The following is a 16,796-nucleotide window of genomic DNA, read 5'->3' on the forward strand; positions in this document are numbered from 1 at the left end:
ACATTACTATACAACATACTATATTCATATTACTTCACGGAAATGTACGGTTGGAAAGAGCAACATGACGTCACGTGACATTGTAGGTTCGTGTTCACGTTCGCGTTGACATAGAACCTTTTTAAAAGATTCGCGTTCACACGAACCGGAACCTTTCATAGATTCGCACCATCCCTATTTTTTGCTGTCCGTGCGATGATGTAATCACGCGAATATCGCTCAAACTGGAAAGAGTGACAAAAACGCATTCGTACTGATTGGATCGTATATTTCCTGCTTTAGAATAGCAACTGATACATGCCATTGCCCACGTTTGGGTCTGACGCACTTGCGGATTGATACAGGCTGGAGTTCTTTCTTTCATTCCTGAAATCACTGTTCCTTTAATGACTGACAGGCGGGCCGTGGCAACAGCTGTGAATAAATGACGGGTTCCAATCGGCGTCACGAGAATTTACTGCCCGAGGCTGATCAAGTGAAATTTTACTTACTACAGATTTGCCCGCGAGACGTGATTTGACATTTGAGGGCAAGCGTATAATATCGCTCCGCAAGGTAATCAATCAGCGAAGCCTATGGAAGTTCTATGTTTCTAGAATGAAAGAGCTAGAAAATGGCAGAATGGGTCGTAACCAACGCTCCAATTTGAGGCGATACAAGTATTTGCGATTAGAGGCGTCGTCCGTGCGAACATCACATTTGCAGTTTGTCTTCATGGGATTCGCGGTCTTCAGCATAGGCATACTTATCGGGTTCAACTTCAAAGATGTCTTGAAAATGAACTGCTTCTTGAAGAGAGCGGTGTCGAACCCGACTTCTGAAACCAGAATGGCGGAAGCTGCTAATTCGAGGACGGATTTTAAAGACCAGGTTAAGCCAAAGTAAGTGAATGAAGGACCTAGAAGCGGCGTTAAATATGTGTATTATAAATATGTGTATTGCAATCTATATGTCTCTCTATCTCAATTGTTCTTGACCGATATTCCCGGGAGCACTAGAGGTTCGCTGATCCAATCTCAGGAATTCATTGGAGATCCAGACACATACTCAACTCATATATGTGATTTGTGATGATTCGCCTGGCTTGACCATCGTTGGTTACACAGGCCATTAGGCACGATCAGTAGTTGAATTATTGCTGTTGTTGTGGTGCTGTACCCCATGTTAGTAGAGTTCAAAAACCGTTGCTCTAGCTCAGGGATCGGTAACCCATGGCTCTCCGTAGCTTTGAAATGAAACGTCAATGGATAATTGTGAATAAATATTATTTTTTCTCAATGATTTTCTTTCTCCGCAACTTTATCGTCCATTACGTCCGTTCAAAATAGTTTTGGCAACTGCCACTGAGGTTGCGCAATCTTGAACGTGTTTACGACATTGCGTTTTTCGAGTGACCACAGGTGTGTTCTCGGGCATTCTGCCTGTGATTCGCTACAGACGACTCGTTTGCGGTCTAATGTTCTTATTCCCGAGTTCACAACACCAGCATGGGCCGCAAGGACTACGAGGAGCAGTCGTCGATATCACGGGATACATCTGAATTATCTTAGCCTTTATCATCATGCAGTGGCAACGTATAGGGCACTCTGAATATATGCCGGGCCGGCACACCAAATAGGCCTAAGAACAACCGCCACATACCCCATTCACGACGCCCGTCGTATGGAGAGAGATTGAGACGGGTCAAAACTCTCTTGCTGTATAACAAGAATTGTTGGACAAGGTTGATTTAAAAGATCTTCAAAAGGATCTAAATCAGGGGCGTCAAACTCAAATTGCGTCGCGGGCCGGATTCAAGCCTTCAAATCACTCGCGGGCCAGACCAGTCAACTGATTCCAAAATGGTGCCTCGTGCCCTTGCTTGCTTCACTTGAATACCTTAAAACCATACATAGATAATACGCGGATCGGTTTTTAAAGTAGGAGTAGCAAGTCGCAAGACCTCTATTCGCGAACAATCGAATTGGCTATAATACGATGATTGCCAGTTGAATACAGTTAAGCACTGCTGGAACAGTGGCGTTAACGAAGATAGAAGTAACCATGTTCTATGCTCCCTATGATTTAGTCGTAGTCTGGCGTTAACCCTGCATATGGGTTGCCAGGAATACAAGATATTTAATTGGAAATGCGGACGTTGAAGTTTGGTTTATTATTATTAAACCGCGAGTTCGGTTTCTCGGACGTCTCGGGATGTATTGGGTCGAAATTCACACAGCAGTGCGACCATAAATCTTTCAATTAAATATTTGTGCAACTAATATATTGTCCCTGTCCATAGCGGTTCCACATTGGCGTTTTCGCTTCTGTGAATAACTACCTTTTTGATCCATATTTGTATAAAACTACGAACTTAGTGTGCACTTTTTGCCTTCTTGAAATTGGATGTTGATTTCACCGACTTTTTACTATAGTGTTAAGTAGAGTGAAACCGCAGCGCTGTAATCGGGTAATGGGCATTATAAATATGGAAGTATTTCCTGCAAAATATCTCAGCATTTGTTACAAATGTGCTGGAAAATACATAAAAAAATTCAATCTACTCAGAATAGCCTCGCGGGTCGGATGAAACCGTCTGGCGGACCGGATGCGGCCCGCGGGCCGTATGTTTGACACCCCTGATCTAAACAGTTGTGTGAAATAGAAGCAATCATGCGAGGAACGAAGTGATATTGAGATTTGCGTTGAGTTTGTAACTATCTCTTGATATTATGTGATGACAAATAGGTTCATTCAAATGACCCTTTCTAGCAGTCTAGCTCGAGCAGATTTGACAGCTGTTGAACGTCGGCTATATCGGGTGGTAATCATCCGTAGGCTCATACAACATGTTGAGAAGTATTTACACAATTATGTCATAATTATGCAACTTAAAAAAAGCAATTTGTTTTTGTCCAAAAAGGCCTTTGTTCAAAACATTGTTAAAACACTGTTTTAAAACACTGTTTTAAACGAAGTGTTTTAAACAACCATGTGTTTCAAATTCAACCCTACGTACGATGCTAATCATTGCGTTCTTCTAGATCCCATAACAAGACAGCATTTACAACGCTTCCGAGGAAATACTTGAATAACATCCCTATGCCACCGCCTGCAAGATTCTATCACTTGAGGTAAGAACTACAACGACTTGTCACTATGAATTTAAAAATAATTACCTTGATAGTAGTTATACCGCGAGGTATTAGACATTCTACTTACTTATGCCTATAAGGTTACATAGCATGGTCTTGGATCTCAAGATCTCTCCATGATAATTAGAATAAGCGAGCATGTGATAAATGATTTATAGATACATTGTATTTCAAAGGTAGATAAAGAAGTGGCAAAGTATAGTCAGGGTTTCTACTTGAGTAGAAGTAAACGTCTGCAACTAGTAGAGAACAGGAAAGAAAATTGTATATCCACAAGACTATATATAATGTTCTTTCTAATTCTCTACTAGTTGTTAACGATTACCCCTGACGAGTGTCAGCCTAAAATAATCGGGTTCATTTCAATATGAATATACTATTCAACTGTATATTGAAGATGTGTAGCTCCAAGAAGCTCTTCTCATGACAACTGATGCTACATATTTCAAAAAGGAAATAGTTTTACCTAAAACTGTTCAAGTAAAATTTGAAGTAGTCGGAAAGCAGCACTCGAGTAAGTAGGAGGCTACTGCAAGTAGGCGAAACCAACTAGAGGACTCCGAAATGTAGAAAGATTTCATTACTAATGTCCTCTGGACAGGTTAATATTACGAGCAAAGGATCTGATCCGAAGAGTTTCTCAGATGATCCAGGCATGCTAAATTCCAGATCCTCCTGGTACAATCCTAAAGCTCCTTATCACTTCCTAGACCTTGGAAAATTATTGAAGAGGTAAACAAGAGAAACGGCTCGGAGAAACACTTATTAATGGTGCTCGTGAAAACAGCGTCCGCATTCGTAAAACGGCGCTTTCAAATTCGACTGACGTGGGGCTCAATGGCAGAAATCGAAAGACGGAAGTGAGTATTGATCAGTTAAAGTAAAATATTCAAATACGCATGGGCAATGGGCATGCGTAATATTGAGCATCGCATGCGGACAAAATGCTGGCGGTCTACGACTTGATAGTATGCTATAGTTCTGTTTTTCAGAATAGCCGTTATGTTCACGGTTGGCGTATCGCGAAATCGGGCGCAACAGAAGCTCTTGGAAGAGGAAAATGATCTTTACGGAGATATAATCCAAGGCGACGTTTCAGATGTGTATAGGGAATTGCCGACTAAGGTAAAAGTTGTTTCACGGGCACGCCATTTGTTATGTTCGCTGTTAACTTTTCATTTTGTATTTGACTTCACTGCGTTATTGAGCATGCGGTATCATTATCTCTATATAGAGACTGATATATATTGCTCAAGTGGTCAATAACAAAGAAATTCTACTCTTTAGTACTATACGCAAGTAGATATTGATTACTTGCACTACTGATTCTAACGCAGGGGTGTCAAACATACGACCCGCGAAGCGATTCTGAGAAATGGTTGCACATTTCTGACAAATGTAGAGATCTTTAGTACGAAATACTTTCACTAAATAATCCCTCACAACAGAAATGTTGAGTATGTTAAGAACATCTCTGGAGAGCGTTGGTTACGATTTCGGCGTGAATGCACCTTGTACAACAGCGAACGACGTGACTGCACATTCATATAGCCTACCCCTTCTTAGTGCAAAAATATAGATATGAGTTGATTGATTGATTGATTGTTAATAGGCCACATTATAACCAACTGGCAGTGGTGTTATGGTTTCACTGTAATCACCATCAGCAACAAATCGCTGCCATTGACACCAAATTCTAACATTTTCGCTTATGACTTCACAGCTCCTCGACTTCCAAAAAAAACCGAATTGCAATACAATAATAATAACCAAATTTCAACGTCTGCGTTCAAAGTTAATTCTCTTGTATTCCTCACAACGCATACACAGGACTATCACCAAATTACGACTAAAACAAATTAATCATAGCAATATGCCAACGTATATCGTCGTTCAAGTCACTGTTTTTGCAGTTTATATAGCTGTATTCGACCGACCAACAATCGACATCATACGAATTTCCTTATTTACGAATAAAGGATAGAATAGGACCCTATGATCGGTAGGCTGGATGATTGAGTATTCAAGTGGACAACACGGGCACGGATTTTGAGATAACATTTTGGAACAATTTGACTGGTCCGGCCCGCGGGAGATTTGAAGGTTTGAATCTGGCCCGCGACGCAACTTGAGTTAGACACCCCTGTTCTAATGGATTACTTTTTGGACTACTTATTCTTTTACTTGTACATTATTTAGGCAAAACTCCGTACTCTATGCACTTTTAATTTTGAAAAGTATAAAGTTCTGGGATAAGTTTGCGCCAGTTTTATGGGCGAATATAGTATACGAACCGCATGAAATAGCATCGAATATATGCTAAATGATGGTACATATCTGTATAGTGTCGCTAGTCAATTTGCGTCAGTCGTCAAGATACATTTTGGCATTTCAAAAGTAGACACCTTCTATTAACTGCTTAAAGTATGGAAACCAACGAAAAATCGATCTTTCAAACTACTCGCCTGAGCTCTTAGAAATCGCTATTCCTACTTCTATTTGAGTGAAAGTTCACTCCGTTATACCGGAGTAGCAACAGTTATACCAACCCTTTCTTTACTGCTTTTGCGATATGTCACACCAGGTTTTATCGGGATATCAGTTTGTTGTCGAGTACCTGGGGAATGTGAGCGAATACTTTGTGTCAACTGATGACGACTGCTTCCTGAACATCGTTGAGATATATCAGTACACCAGACAATTGGATTCGGGGAGACGAGACGCAGCGCATTGCGGATACGTTTATTCTGCGAAGGCATTTCGAATAACGTAAGTATATTATGACCACGGAGAGTTGTATCATAAAGGGTAACCGCAGGTCTCACATTAAAGTTGAAGATGTGAAAACATGATTGGCAGCATCCACTTTCCTTAGAATGTCACCGTATTCGAACCGCAGCTAAATGAGAGTATCGAGATCACTTGCGATCATGCGTTTAAACAGATTGCCTGATCAGACTAAAATTTAATCTGGGATTGGGCAATGTGCATCCAGAGAAAAATAGTCAATATCTGTAAAGGGGCTAGGGAAAACCACAAAATGGCGGAAACTCTTATTTTTTCTTCAATATTTCATTGTGATATTGTAACGTTTTTGTACATTTTTTACAGATCTTTTATGTATCACTACATTCACTATGGGGTATAAGCATACAATATAGCTTCCAAACGAAGCATGTGACAAAATCTGCATCAATAGAAATCCAGACATAGTCTAGCCTCATAAACTCCAATATAGCGATGGCGAGGCTTTGAGAAGTTCTCCTGGCATCGATTCTCATAAATTTAGTAATTCAAGTTGCGTTAAATCATTGAGAGTACAGTATAACGCTGTGACGTCATAGTGACCCAAGTATTCAGTGATAGAAGGTATATTGAACTTATTTGTAATGTGTTGCCCAAATTTTTCGACCAAGAATCGCACCCAGAACGCACTACTTACCGGTGATATTCTGATATAAGTCCGTAAGATATGCGGAGCGTATTCGTCCGTGCAAATTGGACGAGAGAGAGATATAATAGCCATGGTCCCTGTTGAAACCGAGTGGTTCGTGGCGATTTTCCATTACCACCAGGAAAAATATAGTTCTTGCATAAGATTGATTTCTGAGCGCAACTCTCTTTAGGAAGCAGAAGTCGAAATGGGCGGTAGCGGACAACATTTATCCTATCTCGGCGTATCCAAGATTCTGCCACGGTGGGATGACACTTCTGTCGTACAACATGATACACGGCATCTACCGTATTGCGCTTGTGACGAACTACACTGGATTCCATCTGGAAGACGTGTTAACAAATGGTATTTTGAGGGAAAAACTTCCAAACAGGAAGAATAACATAATGCCAATATATCTGCGTGATCCGAATACTCAGAAGAGATTACCTATGGTGTGGCATCTTGGGTATCGAAGGGATAAAGACGAAGCGTTTTTAGGAATATGGAGAGGGATTAAACGAAGGTTTGCGTATTACGAAGGACCGTTCGACAGAGCAAAGGGATTCCGTGTCACTATCAATCCTATGCAGACTCTAGAAGGGCAATCGATTAGGGACACCATCATTCATTTTTATCCACTTGAAGCCAAGAAACAAGTTAATAGAGCAAACGTGGCGATAAAACACCTTCCAAGTGCAAAGCAAGAAATTGATGTCGATTTGGACCATGATATACGACGCAGTATTTAAGTATTGGTTCGATGACGTTGGCGTAAATGGCTTTTGAGGAAATCCCCTGTCGGAATAAGAGTAGCTCCGGGCAGATGGACTATACTGTGAAATTAAGCTATCGGTACCAAACACCTACTATATCGGTCCAAATGCAAAATATCAGTTCTATATAGCGCATAGAAATTTTGATATCGAGCTGGCTATATTTATCAGTGCCTCCAATGTTACTTATTCTCAAATGCATCGATTTTATAAGATTTTTTATATCTATTCATGACCAGACAGTTTTGGATAGTATGTCTGAATATATTTAAGACATTGTTGTGTGGAGCTTTATAGCAAAACTTCATGCTTTCAAAAATGACAGTGAAAATATATGCATTCCGGACTTCGTGTAACATGTTTATCCCATTTTTCGAGTGCAGTGAATATGCGAATTTCGTCAGCTAAAACCGTTGGTAAGGCCTTGCAATATAGCAGGGGCCGGCAGCCTTTTGTGTGCAGCGTGCCAAAATGTCAAATTTTCACCATCTTGCCTGCCAAACATTCAATTTATTAATATTTAACGTTTCGAGCAAAGAATACCACGAACCGTCTTTCTGCAGCTGGCAACGGCATCGGTTACGCCAGTGATTCTTGAATTATTGGTCGCGAAGGGAATAAATTTTGGTCGCTACCGCACCCGACCTATCGCCTACATCAGTGGTTCTCAACCTTTTTGTCTTCGCGGACCCCTTTTGGCCGTCAGGGACCCCCGCGGACCCCCTTAAGTTTTCGTTCCAATTTAGCTCAATTATCGTGCAACCGTCATATGACTTATGCAAAATTCAACTACAGAATAATAATAAACACCAACAATAATAAATAATGGCATACATTATGTAGAAATTGCAGGCAGTGATAAACAGCAACAAAATGACTTTGGCTAGCTCATAAATAATATCATACTATGTAGAAATTACATCGATTTTTATTATTTCAAAGCGAATTTTACAGGTGAATTTATTGAAACAAGTGGTCGTGTCTCGATAACCCGCGCTTTTGATTCGATATGAACGAGTGCAGAAAATCCATTTCCACAAAGATAGGAAGTGGCAAATGTAATATTAACTCGTAGAGCTTCCCGACGACACCTTAAGACACCAAAACTGAGAAACAGATTTTTGAATGAACATTCAGCCGAGCCATTTCTATCTAGAAGCTCATCTTGAAGTTATTCGTGAATAGTAGTTATGTAGGCCTATATTTCAAAAGAAAATGGATCAAAAATTTATATTTCTAGCGACTGCTCACTACTTTGCTGAGACTGACAACTTGTAATCTTTTGAGGTCACCCTGATTGACCTTACTACTCTAACATTTTTTTTCATAAATCCCGACAAAACATCTTCGAATAGCAATATATGTGTGTATCATTAGGCGGCTGTCAATTTATCAATTAAAATGAGGTTGAACAGTAGGATACCTCATTTCCGACGTCCATTTTTGTAATATGAGTCGTGAAGTTTTACCAGTTATAAAGAGAATTTGTCTCGTGATTTACCTAACAGAAAAAATATAAATTAGGCTATCAATCATTTTGCAAATTTGGAGGTCTCGCGGACCCCCTGAAATTGCTTCACGGACCCCGGTTGAGAACCACTGGCTTACGTGTACGTGATATTTACGTAATTTAATTTTCATCCACGCAATGATATATCTTCTGTGTCCTCGGAGGACGCCCAAATGTCCTCTTTTTTTAAAATCTTTGTCAAATGTATGTTAAAATTAAACTGAGAGATATGGGAAATCAGTACTCAAGTGACGGTCAAGCGGGACTTTCGGGAGTTGAGCCAGAAAGTTGACTATAAAAAAAAATAGTCAACAAAGTCGCAACAAATTTACCAATTTTTCCAGATTTTACTCCGGTATTGCAAGTCTAGAAATTTTTGAAAAGTGTACTCTTTTCAGATTCCCAAAATATGGTAACCCTAGGTAAAGATTGTCGATGGTCCAGATATATTGGATCGCTTGCCACCAGTCGAAACCAAAAGAATATCTACTTCGGAGAGCAAACACGATTCCTAATTCCAATTTCGACACTGGGCCAATGCTCCCTATAAGCTGCGTGCGTGCGCAAATAAGCAGTGCTTACACTGTCTCTGTGAACAGAAAATCTAATCTTCGCCCAAAAAAGCCGAAGCAATGACCTCTTTTTTTAGTCGTTACGCACTGTTGTCCAAGAGACAACGCAGCGAGTTGGTGGGTGCGCGCAGACTCGTGGAAACTTAGAGGGAACATTGCACGGGGCTCATTATTTTCCACGGCAGGTCTCATTTGACACACGCGGCTCAAGCTGCGAGCACTGGACTATTCGGCGCTGGTCATTTCGGCGCTTGGACAGTGGACATATCAATGTCGAACGTTTTGGCCAGCATGCGACGGTTATTTTGTTTCAAGGTTTTATCGTCGCCAATCATTTTCGCAACGCATGCACCACACAGGAGTCGCATGTTGTCCGAAACTCTATGTCTAAAGTTCGTGTCCTCTATAGCGTGAAAATGTTCAGCGTCGTACCGGAATGCCTGTTCATAAGTTGCGCTCCCGTAGGCTGCACAGTGCACAGTGAAAACTCCTATAGACTAAAGGATTCAAATGGTTTCATACGATATTCGGTTGACGTTCTTTCATAAATGCTAATTCGGTTGACTCATTTCTGTACATTATGCATAGCCTTGAACATTTTCTATATACATATATATTTATTTATTGGGGGTTTCCACATTCTAATCAACACATCAGGTCCGATAAATTGCGCGAAGCGCGAAAAATAATTTCAAGACAAGTAAAATTTGGCCTAAAACACTCTATTTTATGTTGATTTACGAAATAATTTTGGATCGTCTGCAGGCTTGGTACATTTTGAAAACTTCTGTTTCATTTTTTGCAAAAACATGGTTATAATAATTTGCGTCAAATCATTTGACGTGCCATGAAAAATCATCTCGCGTGCCACAAAAGGCACGCGTGCCGGGGTTTGCCGACCCCTGCAATATAGAGTAGACATGCAGTAATCCTACCAATAGAAATAGATGGGCTATGCTGGAAAGTTCAATAGCTACACGTGTACAGCCTATCCCATAGTCTATCTAATCTAACTAATTCGTAAAGTGGATATTATATATCTATCACGTTGATATTGTTGTTCTTTAATGAGACTTTTATTTGAACTTCAATCAATCATTTATACCAGTGGTTCCCAACCTTTTTCGACTCATCGCCCCCTTTTCAAACTCCACACCGATCATCGCCCCCCAAATATTGGGAACCGAAAAATGGGCATACAGACTGAAATCACCGGCGAGTTGACTAAGAAAAAAGGTCAACTTTTCGGCTCGACCTCGAAATTACACTTTTCCAGCTAAATTTTGGTGAGTTGACTAACAAAAAAGGTGACCTAATTCCCAAAAGACCGTAACAGCACTTCGTCAGCCCCCCGCCCCAATACGTTGGTATTGACTCCCCTCCATAGGGCGATAACCAAACTTCTGCACCCCTCAGACCCAACTCCCCCGACACGTCTTTACCGCTACTTCTCAGCACAAATTGGTGAACTCTTTAGTTAGTGGGCTTAATTCGCGCCAAGCGCGAAAAATTTTTGTCATTCATGATTGGATCGGTCAATATGATCGGGAATTGCATATATATTGCTGTCAATTATTTATCCTCTCTCTGCTCATTTATTCAGATTTACCGGTAAAGCTGAATGAGGTGTCTTGGAAAATGTAGGGCCCGTAAATAATAATTGAACATATTCGGGCGGACCCGTGGGTATAATGACTTCGTTACGTAATGACATTTCGTGGCCTGTCTGCTATGTCAAAAGATATTCAAATCGCCCATACGTACTAAACTAAAAGACGCACACGATTTCAAACTGGTATTTCTGCACTGGCAATTTAATTTTCTCTGCGAGATGGCATTTTTTGTGAGGTTCTGATTGCCAGGACAGGAACATTTAGCGCCAGTCATTTAGGCGCATATGGACAATTAAATATATATGTATATCGTATATATATCGAAGTCGGTCAGCATAAAGGCAGTCCTTTTCCGCCAAGGTTTTCTCGTTCTGGCACACTTCTCGGAGTCGCATGTTACATGGCCTGAAACTTCATATGTATTGATGCGTCATGGTGTGATAATGGCTGACGCCGAGATGCTCATTTCTATAACTCATGCATATTATTTCTTGGAGGAAGGGTATCCAACAAGCAAGAAATATGTGCCCACGAAATGGCGCTCAGCGCGAAAATTTTCCGAAACAGTTGCCTAAATTTCCAAAATATTACTCTATAATTAATGTTAATTCACGAAAAAATTGTGGGGCCCCTTCGAGCTCGGGCCCCCCATCCCAATTGGGGGTTTGGGTGTGGCAGTTACGGTCATGGACGCCAATATAGCCATTTCAACGCGCCATCGCCCCCCTATCGCCCCCTTCGTCCGTTTTCGCCCCCCTATCGCCCCCTTGGCTATTTTCGCCCCCCTGGACCGACAAATCGCCCCCTGGGGGGCGATATCGCCCACGTTGGGAACCACTGATTTATACTGACATTTCAATACAAGTGAAGGTTAAGTCTGACCTATGCAATAATATAAGAAATGGGGTTCGTGAGTCGCAGTTATCGGGCAATACAATTCATAGGGATTAACATCGAACCTTGCCCAGTAGCCTGTGTATATTGGTAAAATGATCTTTAAATCATGTAGACGGACTTTTACAGCATGCACTTTGCTCCATTCATTCCTCATACTTGGTAGTATAGTATCACCCGATTTAGTCTAGGGGTGTGCACTGTGCAGTGCATGGGTTGGGGACTATTAGTAACCGGTCATTTCCGTGACATGAAGCACATAGACATGTAAAGTTTCGGTCAACATGCCCCATCCGCGAAGTGTGCACCCAAAATTATTGATGGTGATAGAACGGACGCAAGTTCAGCCTTTGATATTGATGTCCAGATGTCTGAAGGGCTGGAGCCGAATAGTCCTGCCCTTGCAATCAGACCCACACGATAAAAATGCGGCTCGTACGGTAAAATATTGCCTCCGTGGTAAAGTGCGAATTTGGAATATCATGCCGAGTCTGACCAAAGGAGCTTTTCTTAGTTTGGTGTGGTACTTGTGAGTGATTACAATATAGTAAGATTATGGACAATCCAGAGGTCACGAAATAAAAACATGATTTAACGAGGTATTATTATCATTATTTTCTTTATTCACAGTAAAACTGGTAAATACACACATAAACCGGGGAGCAACCTTCCCCCAAATGAAAATGGCGAGATTTTTTAAAATTTCAGTAATACAGTCAGATTGTTATTCTTATGCAATATATGAAGAGATCAGATTACAGAATTGCGCTAGATGAAGATCTGGCAAAGATCTTTTGTATCATGTCGAATCGAACGTTACCCGGAATCTGTTGGATATGTGTCACGAGTTTATTGCTTACCACGCCTAGCGCCAATGACTATCGGTACAAAGTTTATTTTGCATCGCCACATCTTCTCACATTCTATTTTGAGCTCCGCATAATTCGAATGTTTTTCTGATTTTTTTTTGTAGTATGTTTTGATCAGCTGGGACGGCCAGTTCAATAAATAAGCATTCTCTTTTCTTTTTTTAGTTCGATTATGATATCCGAGCGGTTGCTCCTGATTTCGCGGTAAGTTATAACTGGTACGTCCCACAAAATTTTTACTTGGTCGTTTTCTATCACTGGTGCTGGGCTGTAATCATACCAATGTTTTGAGGAAGTGGCGATGTTGAAATGTTTTCCTAATTCAATATAAATGTAGAGACCGATCCTATTATGTCTCCATGTGTATTCGGCGGCTGCAAGTGCACCACAGCTGGACATGAGATGTGCTACGTTTTCATTTTGGTTGTGGCACATTTTGCATTTGCCGTCCGTGTTTTGCTTCAGAATTCTTTTGCAATAGCATTCTGTATGAAGCGATTGGTCTGGTGCTGCGAAAATGAATCCTTCGCTTGCTGGTTTCAGACCAGAGCTGGATAGCCAGGTCCATGAAAGCTCGTCTACATGGGGCTGTGACGTTAATTTCTTGTGCTGTCCACGAAGAGGCATCGACTCCCATATCGCTTCTCTCATTTTGAGTGTGCATTTTGTATTGAACTCGTGCTGTTTTTGCTATTGTTGTGGGTTTGGCAACAGTGTTTTCACCAGTGTAGGCTACCGGTTAGTTGTTTCCATGTTGACTTCTCTCGCATACTTGTCGCGTCGATATCTCAGAGATTTAGTTTTGCGCTGTTTGTCTACAAGTGCAATGAGTTTGCAGTAGATATTATCGCTGTTAGATGTACTGTGACAAGTCAATGACTTCTGTTTTAAATGTCTGTTCAATTTCCTGTAGTCCTCGGCCACTTTTTCTTCTAGGGATGTACAGTAAGGCTATGAATTGAAAAAAATTTGGCCTGAAGCAGGAATTAATGAACATTTTGGTACAAATTAAGAAAATTATAATAATTTTGTTCAAATCGAAAAAAATGTCCCGCACAAACTAACTTCAATTTTCGACATTGGTCCAAATATAGAAAAAACATACAATTCAATGTTATTCTTTCCTACACATTTAATCTTCAAATATATGTCCTTGTGCACTTCTGGTCAAGTTCATCCATCAATTTGACTTCCCTCTCTGTTATTATGTTAGTGCCAGGGACAACTACAATGGACATATCAGACTTCCAATCGGGTTTTCAGGCACTTTATCGCTGCAGGACATTCGAGCGCAAAGACAGCAGCAAATAATCTTTGGTATATTCTAGAACCCGACCAATATTGGATTTTTGGGTCGATACCGATAAAACCGATATCTCACACCTTGACCGATAACCCCAATACATTCAGCCGATATTCACAATGAGTTGAATATAGATAAGCACGTTTTCAAAGCTTCAGAGCATTGATTTGAACATCTTCACAGTCATCATTATACTTGAACATGAAATAAACTAGAAAGGCTGCATCTGGACACTTGTAAAGTATAAGCTATATGAAATACATCAATATTTTCAGTCTAGCGGTCAAAGATTATAGTTTTCTGACTTCCTACCGCCATGTTGTGACGTCACGAAAATTGCCGATAATTTTTCAGCTCCAATGGCTGATACCGATAATTCTTTCCAACTGTGATATCGTCTCGATATTATAGGCTCGCCGATAATCGGTTGGGCTCTAGTATATTGTATCTTTAGACATCTGGTTAGAATACCAGGCTTCCTGCTACGCTTTTGCGATGAATAAGCATGATATCTCCAGAGTTACTCTCCATCTGAGGATTTGGAAGTACACAATCATAACCCTTGAGCTCCATCTCGCATTGCGTGGACACGGAAGTTTATGCCATTTGATTAGTGTTGATCTACTATTTTCTTTGAAAGAGCGGCATGCTCTGCAAAGCTCAAAGATAAACTTTAAATCATCCCTCCATCCTCGGTTTTTTAATATTTTCACCTGAAATTCTGGCATGGTGGACTGTACCAAGTTTTCGCTGTGTGTAACCACATCATCTCAAAATTTGTAGCAGAGAGTCGGATTTGTTGAAGACGTTGGATCAGAGAACTCTAATATATGCTTTAAGAATTGATAATATGATGTTGGCAACCAATATATGTTGTGGTTTATAAAAACCCTTGCTCATCATTCCATTTCGCAGTTTCACAACAACGCAATTCCACCGTCCAGTATCAACAGATGCTGTGTCACATATGATGTGATATTTTCAAATTTTCCTATGCATCATATGCCTCTAATCGGTTTTCTAGATCGCTGAAAATATCTTGAGCTGTTCTACTTTCGCCTTTTCGAATACCCAGTTTGATTTGTGTCAGACAAAATGAAATTATACGATTTATACATCATTGGTTTATTAGCAATTTTTATCAGTTCAATACACCACAAAAATGCGATATAATGTAAAGACAGGAAGATGTCGAAGCGACTTGGAGTAGTCTATGGAATCAGACACCCACCTTGGCCTAGACGATGTAAAGAGGAGGCATGCACACTGAATAAAAGTAAAGAAGATGATATAGAAAAAGAAAGCGAAAAGAAATAGGGCGGCATGTCATGGGAAGCGAGATCAATAGGTCAGTAGTGGTCCGGTAATCTTGAGGATGGACTGTATTTATTTAGTAGTAATTGTTTGTATTTCGACTTGAATGTGGACATGCTCGTCGACTGTCGCATGGCCGGCGGGATACTGTTCCACACATCAGATCCGGCATATTCGATAGAGCGATGATCTTTTCGGTCAATCATATGATATTTGGACGACGTGGACGCGCGTGTGTTGTACTTGTGCGCTTTTGATTCCGAGGTAAAGAAGTCATTGAAATATTCGGGGCAGCGACCGCAGTGGAACTGATATATAAACTTGGCGATTTCTAGTTTCCGCATATCTTCTATGGTTAGGACGCCGAATCTCTTCAGCAGCGACTTGTTGGATCGGTAACCAGGCCCCTTTGGGGCCCTAGCTAGCTATGATTCGGAGTACTTTATGCTGTAGTTTTTGCAGTGGCTTGAGTGCAGTTTTACTGGCAGCCACATAACAGAGGATGCCATAATGTAACTTCGGTTGGATTAGGGATTTAAAAAGTATCAGAAGATCCCATGCTGGTATGAACTGCCTACGGCTGTAGAGCAGGCCGCCCTTCGGTGATAATTTAGCGCCTAGGGACTGAATATGACTCTTCCAGGACATGTTCCAGTCCAGTAAAACCCCGAGATATTTGGCATTATCTGTGTTAGAAACGGGCAGACCAGCGATATTACCGGTTAGGTTATTTTTTGAATTTACTGTCAGCAATTGGGATTTCAAGGCGTTTATACAAGGTTATTCTGGGCCTTCCACTCCAATCATCACTCCATCCTCGGTTTCATAATATTTTCATCTGAAATTCTGGCTTGGAGGATTGTACCAAGTTTTCCATAGTGTTTTATCACATCATCTCCAAAATTGTAGCTGAGAGTTGGATTTGTTGAAGACGTTGGATTGAAGAACTCTAATATAGGCTATGCTTCAAGAATCGATAATATGATGTTTGCAAACAATATAATGTGGTTTATGAAAACCCTTGCTCATCATTGCATTTTGCAGTTCCGAAACAACGCCATTCCGCCGTCCAGTATCAACAGATGCCACGGTGTCACATATGATATATGACATTTTCAAATTTTCCTATAAAACATATTCCTCTAATCAGTTTTCTAGACTGACTTGAGTTGTTTTACTTCCACCATTTTGAACACCCAGTTTGATTTGTGTCAGACAAATTGAAATTATACGATATATCCGATATATACAGTCTACATCTAAAATCAGAATTAATAATTATTGATTAAGTATTTTATTTTGACTGTAAACAAGAACACGATAGGATTTATTCAATCTGGGCAATCACAATTTACAAAAATGCTATTTTAAATCTTCG

At 40.5% G+C, this 16,796-nt stretch overlaps 1 protein-coding gene and 1 long non-coding RNA gene across 2 annotated transcripts; one reads left to right on the plus strand and one right to left on the minus strand.

Annotated features, from left to right (window-relative positions):
- Positions 1-423: 423 nt before the first annotated feature.
- LOC145444838 (acetylgalactosaminyl-O-glycosyl-glycoprotein beta-1,3-N-acetylglucosaminyltransferase-like) lies at positions 424-7,699 on the plus strand. Its single transcript, XM_080322860.1, has 6 exons — positions 424-881; positions 3,024-3,113; positions 3,845-3,994; positions 4,127-4,259; positions 5,719-5,903; positions 6,761-7,699. The coding sequence occupies exons 1-6, from the start codon at positions 598-600 to the stop codon at positions 7,317-7,319; spliced, it is 1,401 nt and encodes a 466-aa protein (XP_080178986.1). The 5' UTR covers positions 424-597; the 3' UTR covers positions 7,320-7,699.
- A 2,812-nt stretch (positions 7,700-10,511) lies between these two features.
- Positions 10,512-11,878, minus strand: LOC145444839 (uncharacterized). The gene is made up of 2 exons (XR_013916805.1): positions 11,834-11,878; positions 10,512-11,774 (listed from the first exon to the last, which is right to left on the minus strand). It is a non-coding gene; the product is annotated as an uncharacterized LOC145444839 (long non-coding RNA).
- Between the last annotated feature and the right edge of the window lie 4,918 nt (positions 11,879-16,796).

This window comes from Botryllus schlosseri, chromosome 8 (assembly GCF_051294905.1).
Source record: "Botryllus schlosseri isolate E-star chromosome 8, Bs_hap1, whole genome shotgun sequence".
In the NCBI taxonomy this organism is placed as follows: Eukaryota; Metazoa; Chordata; class Ascidiacea; order Stolidobranchia; family Styelidae; genus Botryllus; species Botryllus schlosseri.